Raw genomic sequence first — 23,134 nt, 5'->3', positions numbered from 1 at the left:
TTAAGCCACCCAGTCTACTGCCTTTTGTTATAGCTGCCCAACCAGGCTAAGACATGAGATTATGGGATATGGAACTACAGATACTTCCCTCTCTGCTTGCTTTTCCATTCATGAGCCATTATTTCAAAATTGAAGATGTCTACCACAAATTACTTCGTTGTTATGGAAATATTGGGAATTAATATAATTATTTCTTTATAAAGATGGGTTCTGCACCTTATTAGCTGCTGATACTACTTAATGCAGTTAAGGGTCGGAATGTAATATATCCAAGTAAAGTCCTGAATAATTGTATACACAGGCTTATTAATCCATCTCTGTGTTATCATTGCGCTATCATTCTAGTTGGCTTTAGAGTTTCAGGGATTGGAATAGAACTGTTTGTTCCATTTAATAAAAATGGTTATTAGTTTCATGAAAATGAAAATCTCTACCAGGTGATTTAGGTGAAAGTAATGCCTGATTTCCTCATACCACACATGAATTTAGAACCCCAAGTAATTTACAGTAAGATTAGAATCCTCTCTGTGGGCACTTACCATCTTAAAAACATAAAAAGCCAATGGAAACAGTGTCTGTTTTATTGCCCACCTCAATTAGCACCATTAAACTAGCTTTAAGTGTCTGAAGAAAACATAAACACGTTAGAATAATATACATCAGTATGTTGATTTCCGTAACATTAGGTTTGTACATATATTCACCTCAGGGCCATCTCCATGTACGTGTACATGCCTGCACGTGCACACACACTGTAATACACTTACAATCCTATTTACACTCACACACACACACACCTACACACACACACACACACACATCCCTGCATCCACTCACATGCAGATATAACCACAAACCCTATCTATACTCTCTCACACACACATCTATACAGTCACTCACACTTCCTACACACACACACTTTTTTGAGAAAACATATTTACTCTTATTTTAATTCATATTTACTTACATTATACTTATATACTAGAAGACAAATTAAATCTTTGATCATACCTTCCCCACAAAGTTATCGCAGAGCCAAAAAAAAATAGAAGAGGAAAGTAAAGAGTTTCCTCTTTGGCTACTTTTCGTAGAGTACAACTTCCTTCACTGAGAAGATGTATTATTCATAGGGTAAATTCATCACGTAATACATACCTAAACACCCTGAGGTTTTTATACACGGCAGTAATTAAGCAGTGAATTCAAGGAGGAAAACAGATTGTTTTCTTAGCAATAAAAGCTTCATTTGGAATGAAGAGTATACTCACTACAAGGAGAAAGGCAGATTGGTTTTAACCACATTCATATTAAATACTCTAACATGTTTCTAACAGGTGAGCATGGAAAAGTACGAAATGGCAGTCTCCTGATTTATAGATATATTTATCATCTCTGACATTATAATATTTAATAAAAGAACTACATAAGCTATAGCTGCCCTTTTTTATGTTATTATTGCGATTCTTACTGCATTCCTAATGGAAAAGAGTTCAGTATCATTACTGAGATATGCAAAAATATGCAGAATTTTCCCCTGAAGGAGATTATGCTTCAAATTCAGGCAAAGGGGCTTAACATAATAGTGTACTAATAAGTTAGCTCTCTGCATTCAAAGATTTAAACTTTTGCTCTGCCACCTTCGGTTGGATCTGGATTTCACATCACAGCAGTATATCTGCAGTTCTTAAATCTTAATTAGCCTGGCAAGCAGACATGTCTACCCCCAGGTAAGACACAAAACAAAACAAAACAAAAATGGACTCATGCATCACACATTGTGTTATTCAGGAAGGCATACAGAGGAAACATATAGGTCCTTATCCTTCTCCATCACTGCCATAAAGAAGTTTCCATCAGTGTTGGCTGAACTCTAATGCGTAGTGCAAAATCTGTGTAAGCTGGGAGCGCTGGAGTACAAATGAATTAAATGGGACTGTAATTGCCTCCAAGGATGAAGACGATATCATCAAGATAAATACAGAAATGGGTGATTTTCTGAGAAGACCCAATGCCAGGCAAAGGCGAGGTCTACATCTGTGGTAATTATGTCTTTATAGTCCTATAGGAGACATTTGTGTATGTGTGTCAAAGAAGGGATACCTACTGGAATAGAAAGATGAAATTTTTATGTTTCTCCATATTCACTGTGTACACATTAGGATTCAAGTTTTTTCAACAAAATGGGATAAACTTAAATCCTTGGCAATAGGTTGCAGTCCTGGGATCATCCTAGGAGAGTAGCAACTGCAACCTTACACATGGTGAGCAAAGCAGAGGACGCTGGAGGAGTAAACAGCAAAAATAACTATATTTCTTGGGAGAGGAGAAATTATTGAATCCAATGATATGAAATGTGTAAATGTATGGCTTATCTTGCCATACATTTTTTCCACTCCATAAATAATACCTTGTGCAACCTTAGAGAGGCTTACTCTGAAGACTTGCTTATTTTCATCGGTGAATGATTTTACAGAGTGAAAATATCGAGAAACGTTTTAAGATTGCATTCACTTTGTATGTTGCTCCTGATATACAAAATATATCATTTCTAAAAGTCAAGGTTTTTTATGTAATAGACTTGGTTCCCCAGTAGAGTGAACTTTTCATGAAAGCTGGATATAATTGAGTTTTCTTTCATGTCTTTAAAGCTTTTTAAAATTCATGAATTTTCTTATCATTTTTGCAGCAAAGCAAAAGTATTTCCAAATCCTTTCTGAATTTTGTGTTTAATATTAACATATTTAAAATGTTATAGAAATAGCTAGAGTGGAATAAATCTTACATAAGAAAGTATTTGATTTTTGATGCATTTTAATGTTATAAATAGGTCAGCTATTCCTATTAAATCAGTTCCGTTACCTGTCACAGAGCTGTCTAGATTGTCCATACTGGATCCGGGTGTCTGCTCTAGTGCTCTCAGGGGCCGGGGGATTTCTAAAGCTTCCTCCTCATCATCAGCATCATCATCTGGAACATCTGTTTCCAAATCGGAAATCAAGGCTCCGGACATGTAACCTAATGGTGGAACCGGGGGCTGTGGAGGTTGATTATTGCTTTGAATGTGCCTAGAATTCAAATGGGGGAGAAAGGGAATTCATTAACATCCTACAAAATTAGAATTAAACAGCATGTGATGATGACTCATTTTATCTTCTTGCTTTCTATTAACTAATTTTGGAGGTTACAGTGCTTTCTTACATTTCAGCAGAGACAATGGGCTGTGTATACATGGCTAGTCAAAACAACAACAACAGTATAGACTATTACACTCTTCCATTGGTATTTATGGGATAATATACGGAGAAAAAATACAGACCCAGCATTTTTGTGTAAATAAATCATCCAAAGGAGAATATGAATATTTGCCACAAATAACTGCTTAAAGCAATTTTTTTGGTCCCAAAAGAATATAATAATTTTGTTCACAGTTTAATGTCAAAATTCTACTCAGCCTGTGTGGTCCATGTGACCTGCTGGCCCTTATGAAGAAAAAATGTCACAGGAAGTGTTAATACCAGTAACCCTTCTCCCAGCCAGGAGCACACTGACTGCCCTACAAGGTTTTCTTCCAATACATCCCCCATGAATCAGGCTGAGTGGTTGTTTCAACTTTAACCCAGTTTAAAGTAGAAATGGCTCCTTTATGTTCTAGCTACTTATTTGTGCCTCTGTTTTACCCCCCAAAGTCTAAAACAGCTCAAATGTAGAAAAGATTCATCTTAGCACTCTCTGTGTTTGGAACATGAGGTGTGCTAAACACACCCATTGCAATGCATGTGTACCTTTAATCTCGACCTTGTGAAGTAGACAGAACTTGTATTATTACCTTTGTCTTAGAATCTATTAAAGTTCCAACTTAAGTGACTTGTTTCAAATGGCATGGCTAGCAAAATGGATAGCTGGACACCGGGGTTCAGTTGATTCATTTTGTGACTACTTAAGAGTTTCTTCTAAATTATAAATGCCATGATATATATGAAAGTCATTGTTATTTGTTACTGTCATTAAGGAGTGAATATACCACATATCTTAATAAATTTTTTTTAAAGTCTCAATACTAAGTATTTAAAAGATATAGGCTACTTAAGGCACATGTAAGTCAAATGTTATGCATTTTTACCCTAAGTTTTTGAATTAAAGATACAAGATGATTTTTAACACTTGCATTTTTGGAGAAAATATTTCATTCTTCCAGAATTTGTTTAACATTCCTCTCCCAACTGCATTCTTGAACTGGCAACCAACTCCAATGTTAAAAACATTCTAAATCTTTCAATGTTAAAAAACAAAACAAAACAACAAAAACCCTAAGATGTTAGTTCTGGGAGCCACATTTTTAATTTAACAGATCAGGAATCTGAGGCCCCAAGTCTTTATCTGACAGTCATCATACCTCACTCATGCAAAAATCAGGAAGTTTCTAGACTACCGGTACAGAAAATCTTGAGTGTTGATGATGACATCTTGTAAATGTTGCCTCAAATTCTGTTTATGAATCGAGGATGGACTGAGTCCAGTCATGAGCAAGAGAATATAAGGCGATATTTATATACATGATTCATTCTCCTTTAATGGTGTGCACTTTTGTCTTGGAAAAGACTAAAGAAACCAACATTCCAGTCCTACATCATTGCTGACTCCTCTTGAATGGAACAAATATACATTAAGGCATAAAATGTAATCCTTGAGTTCAGCAGGAGTAGGAGATAAACTGAAATAGGAAGAGGGTGCAAAACATCTATAAATCTCTTGTAGTGATGAGCACTGTGCTATGCACTGCATGGGTCAATATGAACAGACTCCCTGGAGGCGGAGCCTGGAAATTAGCATTTTTAAAATGCTCCTCCTGTGATGTTGATGTGCAGCTCAGATGAGGAGGGCATTCCGTTCCTGAAGGTTGAGATCCTGTGCGAGCACAGACAGGCTCATAACTTTTACAAAGGGCGTCGCTAATGACACCCTGGAGGATTGTTGGACTGAACAGAAACATGCTCAGCAAAAGAAACAGGGTTTGCCCCATGGGTACCTGGAGCAGGTGGAGAACTAGTTTGTTCACCCATTTAGCAAATTTCTATGCAACACTCACGAACGGTAGTGCCCTTCTAAGAGTGGAAAGACAGCGATGAACAATTCAGGTGAAAACCCGAGCCCTTCTGAATAATAACAGCTATAATACAGCTACATACTGCACTAGGTCCTGTATAAGAGCAAGCTCATTTAACTCTTTTTTTTTTTAAGATTTTATTTTTAAATAATCTCTACACCCAGCGTGGGGCTGGAACTTACAACCCTGAGATCAAGAGTTGCATGCTCTATCAACCGAGCCAGACAGAACTCACTTAATTCTCACAAAAACTGTGATGAGTAATAAAGAATTTGACCTTGCCCGAAGAGAACTTAGGCTTTTGCCTTGTGCTCCAGGGAGGTAATTTCTCTCTAAGTTTTAGAATGTCTTATCTGATAGAAGTGTCTTTGTTCACCTGGAGACATTAGGCTTCTCCAGAAAGTCTAACAATGTGATTTATGGTAGGGGCTTTCAGTCACATGGTATCCGCTAGCCTTCTGGAGGGTCTAGAGACTGAGGTCAGTCATGCAGATAGCCAACCATGTCTATATGACAAAGCTGAAGAAAGACCATGAAACTCAAGGTTCATATGAGCTTCCCTGGTTGGCAATACTCCATGCATATTGTCATACGTTGTTGCTGGGAAAGTAATGCTTTCCACAAATCCACTGGGAGAAGACAACTGGAAGTTCTAGCTTTGGAACTTTCCTGGACTCTGTCCTTTTCATCTTTTCTCTTGGCAGATTTTAATCTGTATCTTTTCAATATAATAAACCATAACTTTCAGCGTCCTGATATTCAGTGAGTTCTACGGCTCCTTCTAGTGAATTCTTGGAACCGAGGGTAGTCTTGGAGACTGTGCTCTCACATCGTATAGGAGCTAATTGGTATGAGCATCATCATTTTACAAATGGGGGTGGAAACACAGAAAGGTTAAGCTAAGTTGCTCACTGTCATACAGCTGGTAAGTAGCGATCTGGAATATCAGGGGTGGTGCTTAGATATCACTCTATATCAAAGTTATCCTGGTGATTCCAAAATGCAGGCAAATTTGAGAACACCTGAGCTAGAATCTGTGCCTTAAATGACTAAAGCACCTGGTTGCATTAGTTAACCTGAAGGAAATCCTTTGGCTCTTAAAGCAGTGGGCTTCAACTTAAATAGTGGTAGTTTATGAAGCAGCCTGATACAAAAGAATACTGCTTTAACAGTAGATTGCCTTTGGCCTTTGAGAAAACATCAGATGATTGAGAAAAAATATATTCAGAAACCTCTGGTTCTAAGAAAAGATCCTATGTTCGTAATAAGCTTTATATGATTGGCCTGGTTTTAGTATTTCTTTGTATATTTTGCTGTATTTTTAAAAGAAAGAGTTCATTAACACTGAGAATGAGATTCATCTCATTATCAAGTATCCTAGTATCTAAAACTATCAAAAAGAAAAGCAAATTCTATTTTATAAAAATTTAACTTCAATCACATCATGGAAATCAATAGAAGATAATCAGAGGTATGCCATTGAGATTTCAAGAGTCAGACTTACATGTCATTATTTGGGAGAAAAGAGAGCACATTAGAAAACTTGTACAAAATTGTGAGAGCTCATCCCACTTGTATTCTTTCCATGCTTGCACAGGATACCTAAGTAGATTGCCATCTCTACCTTAGGAAAGGGTGTGGGTTGATTAAAAAAAAAAGGAATTTGGGATTTGTAATTTATTCTAGGTTTTACTTTTTAATGCATCTACTAATATTGCTGGTTTTTTTTCTGTCTCATTTAATTCAGCCCAAGGATCTTTTAATAACTGACACTGACCATACGTGATTTGCAGAAGCTTACATTTACATATTCACGACCACATACAGAATTAATCACAGGCACTTTGAAGAATCTAAAAGGAGTCTTTTACTAGGGCATTGGAAGTGAGTTCAAGGATAAGCTAATTGAAGCTAACCTGTAAATTAGAAAAGATTCTGGTGTAGCCAAAAGCAGTTTAGCCTGAAATTCAGCAGATCTGAATTCTTGCTCCGGTTTACTCTTTAACCAGTTATGTGACTTTGATCAAATTATTTAACATTTCCTTAGCCAATTTCTTTATCCAGATGAATAATGAGTTGCACAAAAGTACTTCTAATCCCAGCTGTATAGTTCTATGAGAACTTCTTGTGACTGTATTATAAAAGAACATTTTTTTCTATCCCTGTGCTGAAGGCCTGGGTCCCCTGACCTAACGAGAATATTTACCATGTTTGCTTGGCTATATCAAACTGATAGGCTCTTGTCAACTCGTCCAGGTGAGCTTGCAGCATGGGCTGCATCTCTTCCCGTGGGGATGGTGTAAGAGTTGCAGTAGACTGCTGTCCAAAGGAAATAGCAGGAGAAGAAGCCACGCCTCGGACAGGAGGTGTTGGGACACGATCATCATCTTCTTCCAGTTCATCTTCCATACCCTGGTGTAAGTATGTTTGGACCGGTAATGGCGGGCACCAGCTATCACTGTCATACCTGAAGTTTAATGAGAAAAAAAAAGCATATTGACACATAGACACGTACACATGCACACAACGATGCTGGCAATACATAACAACCACAATGGGAACGACAGCACCCACAGTGTCCTCTTAGTTGATTTCCTCCTGATTTCAATTTGTTGGTGCTACCACAGTAAATCACCTGGCTGTTATCTTAATTTCTAATCATAATGACATCTGCTATCTCAATATCTCAATTTATTCTTGGAAAATCTTATTAGCTAATTGTTAACTCACAGTTACAAAAGGCAATAACTTCCCAACAAAGTTACTCACGTGGAAAAACCAAATTGCTAATTAAAGACAATTAATGAATTAATTTAGTGCTCGTAGATTTAACTGCTTTCTTCTGCTGTTCATACTTATATACCAAACAGAATATGCCAATATTGATCATCAAAGAAGTGTCTGAGAATTTTACTTACTCTTACTCAAGATCTATGCCAAGCTTTCAGTGCATATGACATGTCGATCATTAAGACTTTGTGCTACAAAATGTATTCAATGGCCCTTTAATGCTTTTAATTTTCTAATTTCCTCAGTGAAACTCATGCCTCATGCCTCCCTGTATCTTGACATCTAAAATCTATAAAACGGAAGTTCAAAAGCTAGCCCGATAAAATATATATTCAAAAGGAAAATAATAATTTATAAAAACTGTGTTTTTAAGGACTCTGGTCAGGGAATATAGAAAACTAATCCAAACAGTTTTCATTGTGATACAACATCAGTGGCATTTCTATTTATACCTTCTCCATATACTATTATTTTCATTAATCAAAAAGATCCTAGTGTACTTTTAAAGGGAGACTTAAGGATAGGATAAACAATATTATTGAATGTAACTGTCCTATAAATTCCACTTCTTAAATATGTATGGAATCTCCTATTTCACCTCTACTTCCATAATCACAGATTGAATCATTTTGATGTGAACTAGCCCTTTAGCTTTCCTAGTCTCCTGTGATGTCATCTTCATCTCTTTTATCCTATCTTCCAGACAATGGGATTATATTTCTAAAATCTTCATTCACATCACACTGTGCTTTGAATTATTCAGTGATTATCACTAATATAAGAAAAAGTTCAAATTCATTAGCAGGGCCTAAAAGACCCTTCCCCATCTGATCAACCCATCTTTCTAGCTTAATTTCACACTATTTCCCCAACATCAGCCTACTGCTTATTTTTTTCTAAACTCTGGGTCTATATATAACTATTCTCAAATCATCTGCCTGTGGGCTCCTGCCCTTCCTTCAGGTTCAATTCAAATGCCATCAGTTTTGTGAAGTCTTCTCTGCCTCCACCATATGGAATTGATTACAACTCTAAAATACTTATATTGTGGTACTCCCCATATTATATTGGGATTATTTTTTTTTAAGATTTTATTTATTTATTTGACAGAGAGAGAGAGAGAGAGAGAGAACACAAGCAGGGGGAGTGGCAGGTAGAGGGAGAGGGAGAAGCAGGCTCCCTGCCAAGCGGGGAGCCCGATGTGGGGCTCGATCCCAGGACCCCGGGATCATGACCTGAGCTTCGAAGGCAGATGCTTAACTGACTGAACCACCCAGGCACCCCTATTGGGATTATTTGTTTCTGTTTTTTCCTACTGCTCTATGAGAGCTTTAAATTCAAGAACTCTAATTCTCAACTTTGCATTTCCAGCACCAAATTCAGTATCTAGTATGTAGAAGATTTCATTAAAGAAACTAAAAAATCAAATGACTATTATAAATATATATATACATATTACAAGTGTATCCTCTCCCTCACAAATGCTAACTTGTAAATGTCCAGATGATTTTTGAATATTTTTACTCAAGTGTCTTTACTTATCTTGTTTAAAACTGAATTTATTTAAAAACCTATACACGGATGTTTGTAGCAGCTTTATTCATAATTGCCAAAACTTAGAAGCAATTAAAATGTCCTTCAGTGGGTGAATGGATAAATAAACTGTGACAAAATTCACTGAGAGGCCAAATTCTAAGCTTCTCCAGATAACGGAATATTATTTAGTGCTAATAAGAAATGAAACATCAAGCCATGAAAAGAATTGGTGAAAACTTAAATGCACATTACTAAGTGAAAGAAGCCCATCTGAAAAGTCTACATACTGCATAATTCTAAGTATATGTCATTCTGGAAAAGGCAAGACTATGGAGACAATAAAAAGATCAGTGGTTGCCAGAAGTTAAGGGAAGGGAGGGATGAATAGGCAGAATATGGAGGATTTTTATAACAAACTGCTCTATATGATATTATAATGGTAGATATATGTCATTATACATTGGTCCAAGCACATAGAATGTACAACACCAAGAGTGAATCCTAACGTAAACCATGGACTTAGGGTGATACTGATATATCAATGTAGGTTCATCAATTTAACAGTGTATCTATCACTTTAGTGGGAAAGTAGATAGTGGCAGAGGCTATGCATGTGTGGGGGCAGGGAGTATATGGGAAATCTCTGTATTTTTTGTTCAGTTTTGTAGTTAACCTAAAACTGATCTAAAAAATAAAGTCTATTTAAAAAATCCTTGAGTTGACCATCCATTTATTCGACAACCATGTGTCAGGAAGCTGCATCTATTTACAGAGCAGGAAACCCAGTAGGGCAGACTGATACCAAGCAAGTAATCAACAATACCAAGTACTACAGGAATAAGGAGAAGGTAGGCTGAAACTAGTTTGGGGGTAGGGCAAGGTTATGCTGACTGTAGGAAAAGGGGATATTCTAAAGGGTGGCCCAGAGAAAGAGAAAAGATAACAGTATTTGAAGAACTCAAATAGTTTTATAACTGGTAAGAGCCAACAAATAAAGAGAGTTGGCCATAGTTGAGGCAGGGGAGGTGAGGATGTGCCAGATCACGTGGGCCTCATCAGTCCTGAGAAGCACTGTAAGTGATGGATATGCACTGAGAGATTTTTTACAGGGAATAAACCTCATCATCTGTAGCTGTTCAATTTTCGTCTTTTCTTGAGGCTCCCTGAATAATCTACCTCGGTGAGCTGTGAACTGAAGAGCTTGTTTCAGCAGCCCCGTACACTCTGATAGGAATATCTCTTCCAAAATGTCCTTTATACTGTAGTGTAAACAGGCCCACTTTCATGTTATAGATAACAATTTTTATATACTAGAAAATACCATTGTTTGAACTTGTATTCCCATCAAATAACCATGTAAGTACCAATCAGACCTGAAAAAATACATTGCTCCAAAATGATGCCATTTTGATCTGTTTCATATGTTGGAGATCATAGTTAGATTTCATTAAAAAAAAAAAAAAAGATTCTGTTGTGTACAAAGTTTGCCACCCACGGTCCCGGTTGGATTCAGGGCTTCCAGTTTTTCCCATCCACTAATCAATCCTTCACACTGCTTACAAATTGGTCTATGAAAACATCAGAATTGTTTGAATAAAACATTCACTTCTCTTCATTCTATTCTGTCCATTAAATATGTCTAAGCCTCAACCTGCCTTTTTAGATGGTTTTTCCAGTTTCTCAACAAGAATTTTCTACTCAAAATAAATTGATTTTTTTTCATAATCATCATCATCAGCTTCTTACTTCGGTACTTTTCCATTGTGGTCTATTAGCTTAAAGTATTCAACTTATTTTGAACGAACTGTACTCCTCCAGTTTCACCTACCTTAATCTTACAAATCCTTCAAGCTACAGGTTATATCCCATATCTTTTATAAAGATTTCTCAGATGAGGCCAACTAGCACTGATATAGTACTCTTCTGACTTGCACTGACATTTTTGCACATTTACTTGAAAATTGATTATACGCTATGTTATGCCATTTCCAATGTTGGTTTCTTTAACTATTGTCTAATTTATTTGAGAATTTAACCTTTCACATGTTAATAGTAGCTTTTCCTCAAGTGGATTTATGCTACATTAAAATTATGACATTGAATTACTCTTGTTTGGCCACACCTGACATGATACTTTAAAAATAGTAGATGATAACCCTATTTATTGATTTGAAATGAAAACACAAAAATTGATTCATTAACAAGAATGCTTATGATTTGATGACATGGATAGAGGTAGAGAGTATAAAGCTAAGTGAACTAAGTCAGTCAGAGAAAGATAAATACTATATGATTTCACTCATATGTGGAATTTAAGAAACGAAACAAATGAGCAAAGGGAAAAAAGAGAGAGTGAGGGAGAGAGACAAACCAAGAAATACTCTTAATTATAGAGAATTAACTAATGGTTATCAGAGGGGAGGTAGGTGAGGGGATGGGTGAGATAGGTAATAGGGACTAAGGAGCGCACTTGTTGTAATGAGCACTGGGTGATACATGGAATTGTTGAATCACTATATTGTACACTTGAAACTAATATAACACTATATGTTAACTACATTGGAATTTAAAATAAAATAAAAAATGCTTAGGTTTCTTTTATTTATTTATTTGACTTTAAATGTTATATTATAAAGTCAAACAAAAATATGAGTAAGAATCCTAAAAAACAAAAACAAAACAAAACAAAAAAACTGCCATTTTCAGTATGGAATGTGAGTGTTATTATACTTCATCAATAGTTATAATTAAATTTCCTCCATAAAATATCACATTTTTCCCCATAAACTAGAACATGTATTTCCTTTGTTTACATGGCTTATTGCAAAGGATTTCCTACATTTGAATAAAGAACATATTTCTATATTCAATCTTTCAAATGGAAGTAGTCAATTATTCTCTAAAATTTCCCTACTTCATAAGTATTAAACTATCCTTGCTTCCAATAATCTGAAGGGAACATGCACATGGAATGAAAATACATAGAGAACATAAGAGAAAGAAGAAATGATATTATATGCATCATATGTTAAGGTTACATAGAAAAAATTGTAAGTAGTTGTACTCAACTCATTTTTTATTATTCAAATACCATCAGGCAAAGAAGAGCGCAGCCATATAAATGTTATTTCAAAAATTATACAAACACATTGCATAATGTATTAAATGACTAAAAAAATATTCCAGTAGCTATTCCACTTAGCTAGAATGGATGTTTTTATCATCACTTTTTCCGCATGTTTTCTACAAATATAATATCGAACAGGAGTGAGCAAAATCCACTCATACAGACCATAAGCAAAGCTGAGAGAAGTCCATGGGATTCATCTCAGTGGTTCGTGCAAGAACTGGAAAACAGAGAGAGAGCGAATAAAAGAAAGACTGGGAGAAGGATGTGAGAGAACAGATGAAAGAAATTTGGGACACGGAGCATATTTAATGGTGAGGAGGGCTGCTCTTCATCTCTGAGGTTTCCAAATCTGAATCCATTCCAGAACAATAAATACTAGGTTTCATGCAGTTTCTGAAGAAGGACAAGAAAGTAACAGATGACTCTATAAATGTTAAGAGAAGTATAGCTCAGTTTTTAGTGTTTCCTTCACATTTACAGATACATATCTTATTTGAGGGATGGAATTTCAATTTTTTCTTGGTTTTTTTTTTTAAGAATTTATTACTTTATTTGGGGGAAGAGGGGCAGAGGGAGAGGGACAGAGCTTTTTTTTTTTTTTTAACATATTGTCAATGTAGTATGAGGGATCATATTATCTGTCTTGCCTGGTAAATAATGAGAAAGATGACAACAAATCAATGTTGCATGTGAACTAGCTAAAGGCCAGATACAAATACCAAATTACTAATAAAAATACAATACAGTTCAACACCCACAAAAGCTTGCCAATCTCTAAGTGTAGTAACAAAGCAAAGCATCAGATTTCTATTGAATCCCTACTGAATTCTTCCTAGCATCATATAATAATAAAAATACATTATATTTATAGCTAAGGATGAATACATTTTGATACCTTTTTATCAAGCTGAGAGAGGCATATGGATGAGAGAGAACATTTACCATTGTTGCTATAATATTGAATTAACAATTAAATACTTTTCTATCTGGACAATGCTTTGGTAAATTTTGATATTTAGTTCTGTGGGGGGGAAATGGCCCAAGAAAGGCTTAGAAAGAAATTTGATAATATTGAAAGTTTAGAAACAGTATTAAACATTGTAATAAAAAGTAAGAGACCATCTTTTCAAGATTGAGATTATTCTGGGCTAGGTATATTTCCAAAATTTATCCCTTTCCCTCCATCCTCCTGCCATTGTTTTACCTTACTGCCTTATCATTTTTCATGATATTGGCTCTTCTGTAGTATCCCAAATGTTACCTACTTACCCCAGCATCGTGTCCTTCAATTCGTCATCTACATCCGAAGGTCAGAATCCCTATATGGCATACAAGGCTTCACAACTGGCCTCAAGACACCTTTTCAGATTATCTCCTACTCTATGCATATTTCAAACCCAACGAGCTTCATACAGCAGGCACTGATTGCTGAGAGATACACACAGGCAACTGGAATGCAATGTGAGGAGTACTACAATAGAGGAGTAAGCTTAGGGAATTAAAAAAATTAAGGAAAGGCAAGTCACCTTAACTAGAATAAGATGGAGTTTTGAAGGAAGAGTGGGGAGTACTAAAGGAAAACGAATGGGGCTATTCTTTTTTTCTTATCTTTCATTTTATAGATATTTTTTCTTTTGGCTATGGAAATTTCTCTCCATCTGCACAGCAAATGGTGACATTAGTAACATTTTGTTGTAGTCCTCAGTTAATAATTTATTCTGGCACCTAGGCTGCTTTCAGTTAGGGACCATTTCTTGTCCTTTGTCCTCTCTGTCTCAAGCTCAGAGCTGGCAATCAGCAGCTGGTTAGAACTCTGGGTGCTATTATTTGTGAATAAATGATTCAAGATTCACTTCAAGACTGCCCCAACTTTACCTGGCATACATGTTTATCCTTTCCAGAATACAAATTATTATTTTGTATACATTGCTCATCTAGGGCTTATCACATAAAAGAGTGTGTGTGTGCATGCACACGTCCATGTTTTCTGGTCTCTACCTACCACTCCTGTGACTCCCTAGATCAGAGATCAGATCTTCCTGAATAATTGTGTATTTGTTTCTTTCATCCCTGTTGCTTTTTTTCCTGGCACTGGGCTTAGCATTTGCTCTGTACTTGAAAAAAATATGTGTTGAATAAGTTTCTATTATGATATGCTAAAAACAGCAGGAAGAAAAACTATATAGCACCATAAGAACTACAGTTGCAGAATCCTTGATTGTTAAAATAAAAATTATCAAAACCAAAAGGTGACTTCTGAAGTTTTTGTTGTTTGCATTTCAAGAGAACCTTAAACCTGCACGAGTTTCAAAACAAGACATATAAACAATTCTAAAGAAGAACTCATCTGTAAAATATTCAATGTTAGTATCATGAATAGCACATTATAAAATAACTAGGAAGTGTTCAAAAATCTTTTTTTTTAAATATGTATTTATTTTTTATTTGAGAGAGAGGGCACAAGCACGCACATGAGTGGGGCGGGGGGAGGGGGGCACACAGTAGTGGCAGGGCAGAGTTAGAGGGAGGGAGACAATCTCCAGCAGACTCTCCTCTGGGTATGGAGCTTGATCTCAAAACTCTGAGATCATGACTTGAGCCGAAATCAAGACTCAGACATTTAAGAGACTGAGCCACGCCAGGTGTCCCTCTTTTTCAATATTATAAGGTTTCTACATTAGAAAACAGAAAACAGAAAACTATAAAGAATATATCAAGAAATGGACAAAGTCATCACAAATCTAAGTTAATTTATTTTTGTCATATTGACTTTAGGTGTTATTACAAACAGTTGAAATAATAACCTTGGAAAAACGGAGTCCAAAGAATGAGAAAATTGAATTTTGCTGTCAATTTACTGATAGATAAGACTTTACTATTTTTTTAAAAGTGATAATTTTTGTTTCAGGAAATACTAGCTATTTAAGGCAAATAACTCAAAGGTTATTAAAAACCAAGCTACATGCTACAAAGACTTTGAATATATATAATTAAAATATATCTTTCTTTACCTATCTAAAGTACCAAATGAATTTCTAGAAATCTTTTACAAAAGAAAAGATTTTCTAATAATATATCCTGGCTAAATACTAAAATAATTCAGAAATAACTATATTTTATGGCTTGATGTTCAGAAAATAATTTATATCAAAAAACAAAAGTCTGCTGCAATGTGTATTATTTCATTCATCAAATGATATTTTCAATTCTACTGCTGGGCAATAGAATCGAGTGAGAAGTTTAGCATTTCTTTGGAATGAATTAATTTTATTTCAATGGGTAATAGCTATTACAGTCTGTTTTTTAATAGACCTAGTGGGAAAAGAAAAAAAAAAATTCCAAATTACCTACTTTATGCTTGTACATGTTTGATAGTACTATTTTCTCTTCCCAGTTTACAAGCTCTATTTTCCCATTTTCTGACTATAGCCTTTAAAATTTAGAAGACGGATGCCTGAGTGGCTCAGTCAGTTAAGTGTCTGCCTTCAGCTCTTGTCATGATCCCAGGACCCCGGGATCAAGTCCTGCATCCTGCTCTTTGCTCAGCGGGGAGCCTGCTTCTCCCTCTCCCTGCCGCTCCCCCTGCTTATGCCCTCTCTCCCCCTCTCTTAGACAAATAAATAAAATCTTAAAAAAAATAAAATGCAGATTCCTAAGCCTGTAATCATCTTTTCTTAAGGAATACACATCTCTGGTTTTTCTTCAACAGATTCCCTGTGGCACAGGCACATTTACATTATTAATATGTTTTACATAAGATTATGTGCAAAATGTAACATTTTTAAAAAGTCAGAGAAAAGAGGGTGTGCTCATAATTTCCTATTTCGAATGAGAACTTTTTAAAAAAGTAAAATAATAATGATATGCGTATATATGGGAATTATAATCCCCCAGAAGCAGGTGAAGACCTTTGGAGAAAAAGAAAGATGTAAAGAAGAAAATATAGAGGTATGTATGTGAATATATGTGTATGTGTGTATGAATATATATGCAGATATGCATATCTACCTATCATCTGTGTGTATAATATATATATATATAGTATATATGTATATGCATTACATAATTAAAAAAAAGGTAAATGGGGTCTTTTGAAGGAAGCAAATGTTGTGACATAGAAAGTTCCAATAAAGAATATTAATCTGGAGGGGCACCTGGGTGGCTCATCAGTTCAACGTCTTGCTCTTGATTGTGGCTCAGGTCATGATCTCAGGGTTGTGAGATGGAGCCCCACTTCAGGCCCAGCACTGGGCGTGGAGCCTGCTTAAGATTCTCCTCTCTCCCTCTCCCTCTACCCTTCCTCTCTCTCTCTCTCTCTCTCTCTCCCTCTCAAAAAAAAAAAAAAATTAACTTGGAGACATCAAAGATAGCACTTGTTTAAAAAGAAAAGGAGATGGAGCCAAAAAATTATGTGCATGTGCTCTTTACATAAAATAAGACAGGAGATAAACTATTATTCAAATAAACTGAGGTGTCTTCACAACTAAATATTTCAAAATTTAAAGAAACTTGGAAAAAGAAAAGCTGCCTTTATTATGTATTTTTCAGTTTCATTCAAAAGTGGTGGTGACCCAGAAATTGTGAGGAAGACAGAGCAATTAGAATTATGAAAATACTTTGATAATTTTTTAGACCTACGAATACTGACTCATGGATCATGTTGAGTTGAGTCAGTTGAGTTTCATGTCTAAATAAAATAACGTTGTAGATTTACATCTATAGTGTGATAATGTGCCCATGCACACACAGATGTAAAGTAACAGGGTACCTAGAAATGTATAAAGAAATATAAAAAGTTCCTCTGAAACTAATAATACCTTATATATTAATTGAATTTAAATAAAAAATAAAATAGCTATTATTAATATGTTAAATAAAAAATGTATGCAAGTGTATCTAGAGGGATTAACTTTGGGAAGTGGAAGGGGGGACAAAAGTTAGAGGGAAACTTATCTGTGATATTGTTTCTTTATTTTTATTTTTTTTTTTAAGATTTTATTTATTTATTTGACAGAGAAAGGCACAGCGAGAGAGGGAACACAAGCAGGGGGAGTGGGAGAGGGAGAAACAGGCTCCCCACGGAGCAGGGAGCCCGACGTGGGACTCGATCCCAGGACCCTGGGATCATGACCTGAGCCGAAGGCAGACGCTTAACGACTGAGGCACCCAGGTGCCCTTTTATTGTTTTTTTTTTTTTTTTTTAAGAGAATGTATTTAACTTGTGTAATTTACCACTAATTAGAAATACAAAAATAAAATGAACTATGACCTAAAGTAAAACAACAGAACCCTGTTATATAGTTGTAACAGTCAATATTTTGTGATAAAGCAGATGCAATGTATGTTTCTTACAAACAGCAGCAGGGAACGCTATAGTCTGTTTATCTGTATTGCAATCCTGTGTGTGTGCGTGTGGCCAAACACATAATAAAATATCTAAGAAGTAAAAAAAAAAAAAAAGAATTATTATAATAGAAAAAAAATGACTGAGTATGTTTCTCTTCATTTGCTATTGTTTTTTTTTAATTAGAAAATAAAAAAGTATCAATGTCTTTCTGCTTTAAAGTCAATTAACACGTTAACAGAGGAACACTAACTCTTGAGACATATTTGGGAACGAATAAGGAGACTGGTCACATTTAAATGCCCTTGACTGAAATTTTCTAACTTAGAGAGGTTTTGTTACAGAATGTGCATTGGCCTGAGTCTCTTTCATCGTTCTGGCCCCTAAATTCCCATCACAGCTAATGATGAAAGTCCCCGCAATTACACCATGGGATGGAACTCAACAGAGGCTGCTCGCCTGCGGCCAGACACCAAGTCATAAGAAAACCGTGAAAGATGATGAAGAAGGTTATTTTAATTTCCTTTTCAGCCCTGCTCAGGAGTGGCTCTTTAGTTCACGGAGCTGTGGGTACTCGCTTTCAAACTAACAAGCAATATTATAAATGGAGGCTGCATTATCATGATTGCAAACAATATAAGGCACTTGACAGCCGAGGATTCTAGGTTCTCAATATGTGCTGTGTTGTATTTATCAGCTAAAATACATACACGGTGCAAACAACAAAAGGGGCGCAAGGGGAGGGCAATGAACGGGCTGGGAAGGGGGCAGGTAGAACAGTAAGAGAACACCAGATAAAGACAAAAAAGCACGAGAGAGAGAAGAGGAGAGCCCTGGGCATTTCATTGGTATGGAAAAGAGTTTTACCCATTTTCTTGCTGTTCCACTGAATAGTGTTCCAGCTCTGTACCAGGAAGGGGCTGGACTGGGGGAGGAGGTAGAGGAACATTGGCCCAGGTCGATCCATTGTTTTTCTGTGGTTTAGAAGAGTTTTTATTTTTCTTCTTTTTTCCACCTTTCCCACCTGAAAGTAATAATGCATTTATTCAGATACACCAAACATCAGTAGAAACAGAGTACATCAGATGGGAAGATGTATTTATGTTTTCAAAACACCACAATCAGTATATTACATTTGTTAAAAGCTATAAACAATGAGATGGTATAATCAGAAAAACGTTTTTATAAATCGCTCAAAATTATATATATATATTTTTCCCAATGCATTAACTACAGTGCTGAATAAACCAAAAACATGGCTTCTGCAGCAAAAGCACACTTATTGATTTATTCACGTCTGCTGCCTCTACATTTTCATTGTTAGATGAAATAATGGGCCATAACAAATTCTTTCAAATGTCAGATTTTAGTGCGTTTATAATGCTCTTTTGCATAATCTCTCTCAGTGGAAAATGCAGTGTCTAAGGATACAGACGAAACTTTTCCATTAGAATTTACTCAATTTAATTAATCCAAGAGAGCACAGTTTTCTCTCAAAAGTGACTGATAAAAATCAGTCAACTATAATCTGGATACTTGTAAATCTTTCACAATGATAAGTTTTATAGAATTTTAAACTAACAAATGGCGGATTATTTTTGCCTATAGTGAGAGTAGTTCCCCGATGTTTTAAGCATAACATTTCCTAAAATTCCAAAAAAGAGCGGTGTAATTAATGGAAATGCAGTGATCAGTTTCAGTACTATTGTTAATACAAATGAATTCATGCACAAAACACGAGCAAAAAATAACTTGGCAGCATATGAGCCAAATCTGGAATTACTGGTGTTTAACGAAATATAAAAATTAAATTCATCACTTGTACAGTGCCATACTTTTCACTCTTCCAAAATTTAGGTAAATCAAGTTTCTTCCTAAATGGACCACAGGTGATTGCAAGAATGAGCGCTTCTCCAACAGCATAACAAAGGATTTTGTTTCCATGGGACCCAAGCAGCTTCCTTCATCCCCACTATGGCCTGTAGTTGTCTTTCCCAAAAATGGTATGAACCCCTGGGACTTCATCTTTCTGGCACTTCAGGTTGTGAGCATCGAATACTTGCAGCAGGGCCATCCATAGAGATATTACTAGAAGTCTCATCTCCTTCCTTCTGCCAATTACTAATCTGCATCAGCCAACTCAGAAAATTATGTCATTTAGGAGTAACTTATTCGAGTGCCAGAAAGGGATGAAACTGCTAAACTGGACATAGACACTGTTGGCAAGTATGGACTTATGCCTGTCGTCTAGGTCGTGTGCACATAAACACACATATTTAGAAGAGTACCCTTACAGACAAAATGCTTTCACCCTTCCTTTCACTTCCCATCTGGCAATAGGAGAGGTATTAGGAGAAAGAAGAGCAGGTATCTTCGGCTTCGAGGATAAGAGCTTAATCTGGGTTTGAAGACCAGTTTCTTACTTACTTGGTAAGTTACTCAGTAGATATCCCTTCCATTTCCACACAGGTAAAACAGATATAAAGCTCCTATATCTTTGCAGTATTTTGAGGATTAAATGAGATAAAGCATGGAGAGGGCTCAGCTTGTACAGAAATCTCAATAAATGCCAGTCATTATTACTCTTTCCCATTTTCTCTATCTTAGAGCAAACATGGTTCTACCCATTTCTACAGCCTCTGTCACTTCTCCAACCCCAATGAGTATCCCAGAAATAGTCTCATTCTCGGAATAAAAATAATAAACCTGCTTGAAGAGAAGTCTATAATTTTTATGTTTAAGGTAGATGAGCCTTAATCCTTTGTTTCCTGATCATTCATCAAAAATCACAAACCAGGATCATATCTTTTGTGCAGTTTCAGAACTGTATTTCAATAATTAAAAGAGGAATGGGCTGGGCTGCGTGTCCTTACTGGCTTTTCCTCTCATTGTGCATCCTTTATTCCTTGTATAATTATAAGTACAATTACAATGTTTTCTTCACTCTTCACTTTAGCAATGTTATATGATCACCACCAGAACTGAATGATACAAATAGGGAAGTTCTTACATCTCCATAAAGCAAATTCTGTAATATTAAACTCAGTTGGACTAAACTAAAAGGGAATAATCACTTCAATCTCCCAAAGAATGCTTTCTATCTCCAATTTAAGTAATATTGTATTCAAATGTAGATGAAGTAGTTAATAGATGAGAAAACAGAGGTTCTTTCCAAATTTTATGTGGTCCATATTCACACAGTAAGAGGAAAAAAAAAATTAATGCAGCAGCTTTACTAGAAATGATTATTTCTGGAGCTCTGAACCCAACTGTTGAAGTTCTTGTCGAAGGTCAAAAAAGGCATTATCAAGTCTTCAAATATCAGATTTAAAAATGAATTGGGGAAACAAAACTGATTCATAGATGGAATTTGTAGGGTTTTCCTCTAATGCCCACTTTCCCCTCTTTGGGAAATTTCTGCTCTGTCATTGTGGGGTGTCCTGGTAGGACTATCAATCGACATGCTTTGTCCTCTCTTTGCATTGACCTAAGAGGTGGGTTCTGAGCATGGTGGTGGGCATACAACAGTAGTTAACAAAATAAAATGTTTATCTAAGATCTATACCTTGAGCTAAGTGAGCCACAGTCTGTTGTTGTTACTTACAACCAAAGATCCCCAAGCATTTTAAGGGGAGAACTGCCTGCATTAGGCTTTAAGGGAACATATTTTGAAGACTGGCAAACATATCCGACCCATTTCTCTTCAACTCAAAATGTAAATATTTAAATTGACATTTATGCTGAACAACTTCTATGTATAGAAAATTATAAAAATAGATCATTTTCAAGTTAGTTAAACACATACTGCATTTCAAAAAAATACTGGTGTGTAAAAATATTTCATAATCACTACTGATATGCTACATATATGTATATAGATCATTTTCAAGTTAGTTAAACACATACTGCATTTCAAAAAAATACTGGTGTGTAAAAATATTTCATAATCACTACTGATATGCTACATATATGTATATCATATAATTATGATCGCATATAGTTTTTGAGAGATCTGAGGGGTTTTTTTTAGTGGTTGCATTTTTAACACACTGCTCAGAACTTATGCATGGAATAAATTATAAAAGTGTTTCAAAGAGGATGAGAAATTCACTGAAATAATTCAGAAATGTCCAACTTTCTTTATTATTGTGATTATTTTAAATTGACTTCATTATTGTGCACAAATTAAGATTTTATAATATACGATTAGATATCCATTGGGCAGTTCGATCTTAAGTTTGAGACTTAGAAAAAAAATCTATGATTATAAAAATGAAGCAAATTTTCTGATATTAAACTCAATTGGACTAAACTAAAAGGGAAAAATCACTTCACTCTCACCTCCTAAAGAATGCTTTCTATTACCAATTTAAGTAATTTTGTATTCAAATGTAGATGAAGTAGTTAATATAATTCATAGATATATATAAATGTCACTCCGGAGATTAATGGATTAAAAAAAGCAGTAAGCACTATTGTGAATCACGTTCTGCTTACAATTACTCAAAAGGTAACTTTATAAAACTCAGTGTCAATCAACATATACAGAATATTTAATGAAGGATTCACAAAAGGTCTTATGTAATTCATGGCTTAAAATACATAGATTTTTTAAAATATGTATATTGCTTGGGACTTTACATATCTTGAATGGAACAGGCCTAGGATACATTACTTTTTAATCATTCAGTACAACTGTGGGACTCATTATAAATAAATGACAGTATAAATAACATATAAGGTTATTCAAAATATCCCCCTATATTATTAAGCCAGTTTAAATTCGTAACAGATGTTTAAAATTTTCTGGATTCTATAATGTATCTAATTCTACCAATAGGTAAGAAGAGCAAATGGCCCATTTTGGAGGGAAGAGAGAGCATTAACATTTCAGACTGAAAGGGTTCTATCTCCTGAGGAAAAGTCATTTAATAAATGTTACCCTAATGATGTAAAAGAGTTAACTCTTTATGGCCTAGGAGCCTGTGACATATCATAATACACTATAATCCTTTACTAAGAACTTGTAGATTAAAAAAAAAATCATAAAAACAAATGGCATATCATTAATATGAAAAAATAAGCAAATAAGGTCATGGAATCAATTAGAAATGTGCAGACCAAGTCATCAGTCACACGATGTACATGTTATGGTTGGAAGGTAGAGTGTGTCTACTACGCCCTTCTTATTTTAGAGGTGAGGATCCTTGAGCCTGAAGGCTATCAGTGC

At 35.4% G+C, this 23,134-nt stretch overlaps 1 protein-coding gene across 18 annotated transcripts in view; it reads right to left on the bottom strand.

The window, feature by feature from the left end:
* The window catches only part of ROBO2 (roundabout guidance receptor 2), a 1,625,448-nt gene that overhangs the window by 21,131 nt on the left and 1,581,183 nt on the right, over positions 1 to 23,134 (bottom strand). For all 18 annotated transcript variants that reach the window (XM_078058803.1, XM_078058842.1, XM_078058774.1 and 15 more), the window contains 3 exons: positions 18,772 to 18,928; positions 7,311 to 7,571; positions 2,860 to 3,065 (listed from right to left, as the gene is read on the bottom strand). In XM_078058803.1, coding sequence (XP_077914929.1) covers positions 2,860 to 3,065; positions 7,311 to 7,571; positions 18,772 to 18,928 — 624 coding nt within the window. The remainder of the gene's footprint in view (positions 1 to 2,859; positions 3,066 to 7,310; positions 7,572 to 18,771; positions 18,929 to 23,134) is intronic.

This window comes from Halichoerus grypus, chromosome 1 (assembly GCF_964656455.1).
Source record: "Halichoerus grypus chromosome 1, mHalGry1.hap1.1, whole genome shotgun sequence".
Lineage (NCBI taxonomy): Eukaryota > Metazoa > Chordata > Mammalia > Carnivora > Phocidae > Halichoerus > Halichoerus grypus.
This window is presented reverse-complemented; position numbering and strand designations above follow the sequence as displayed.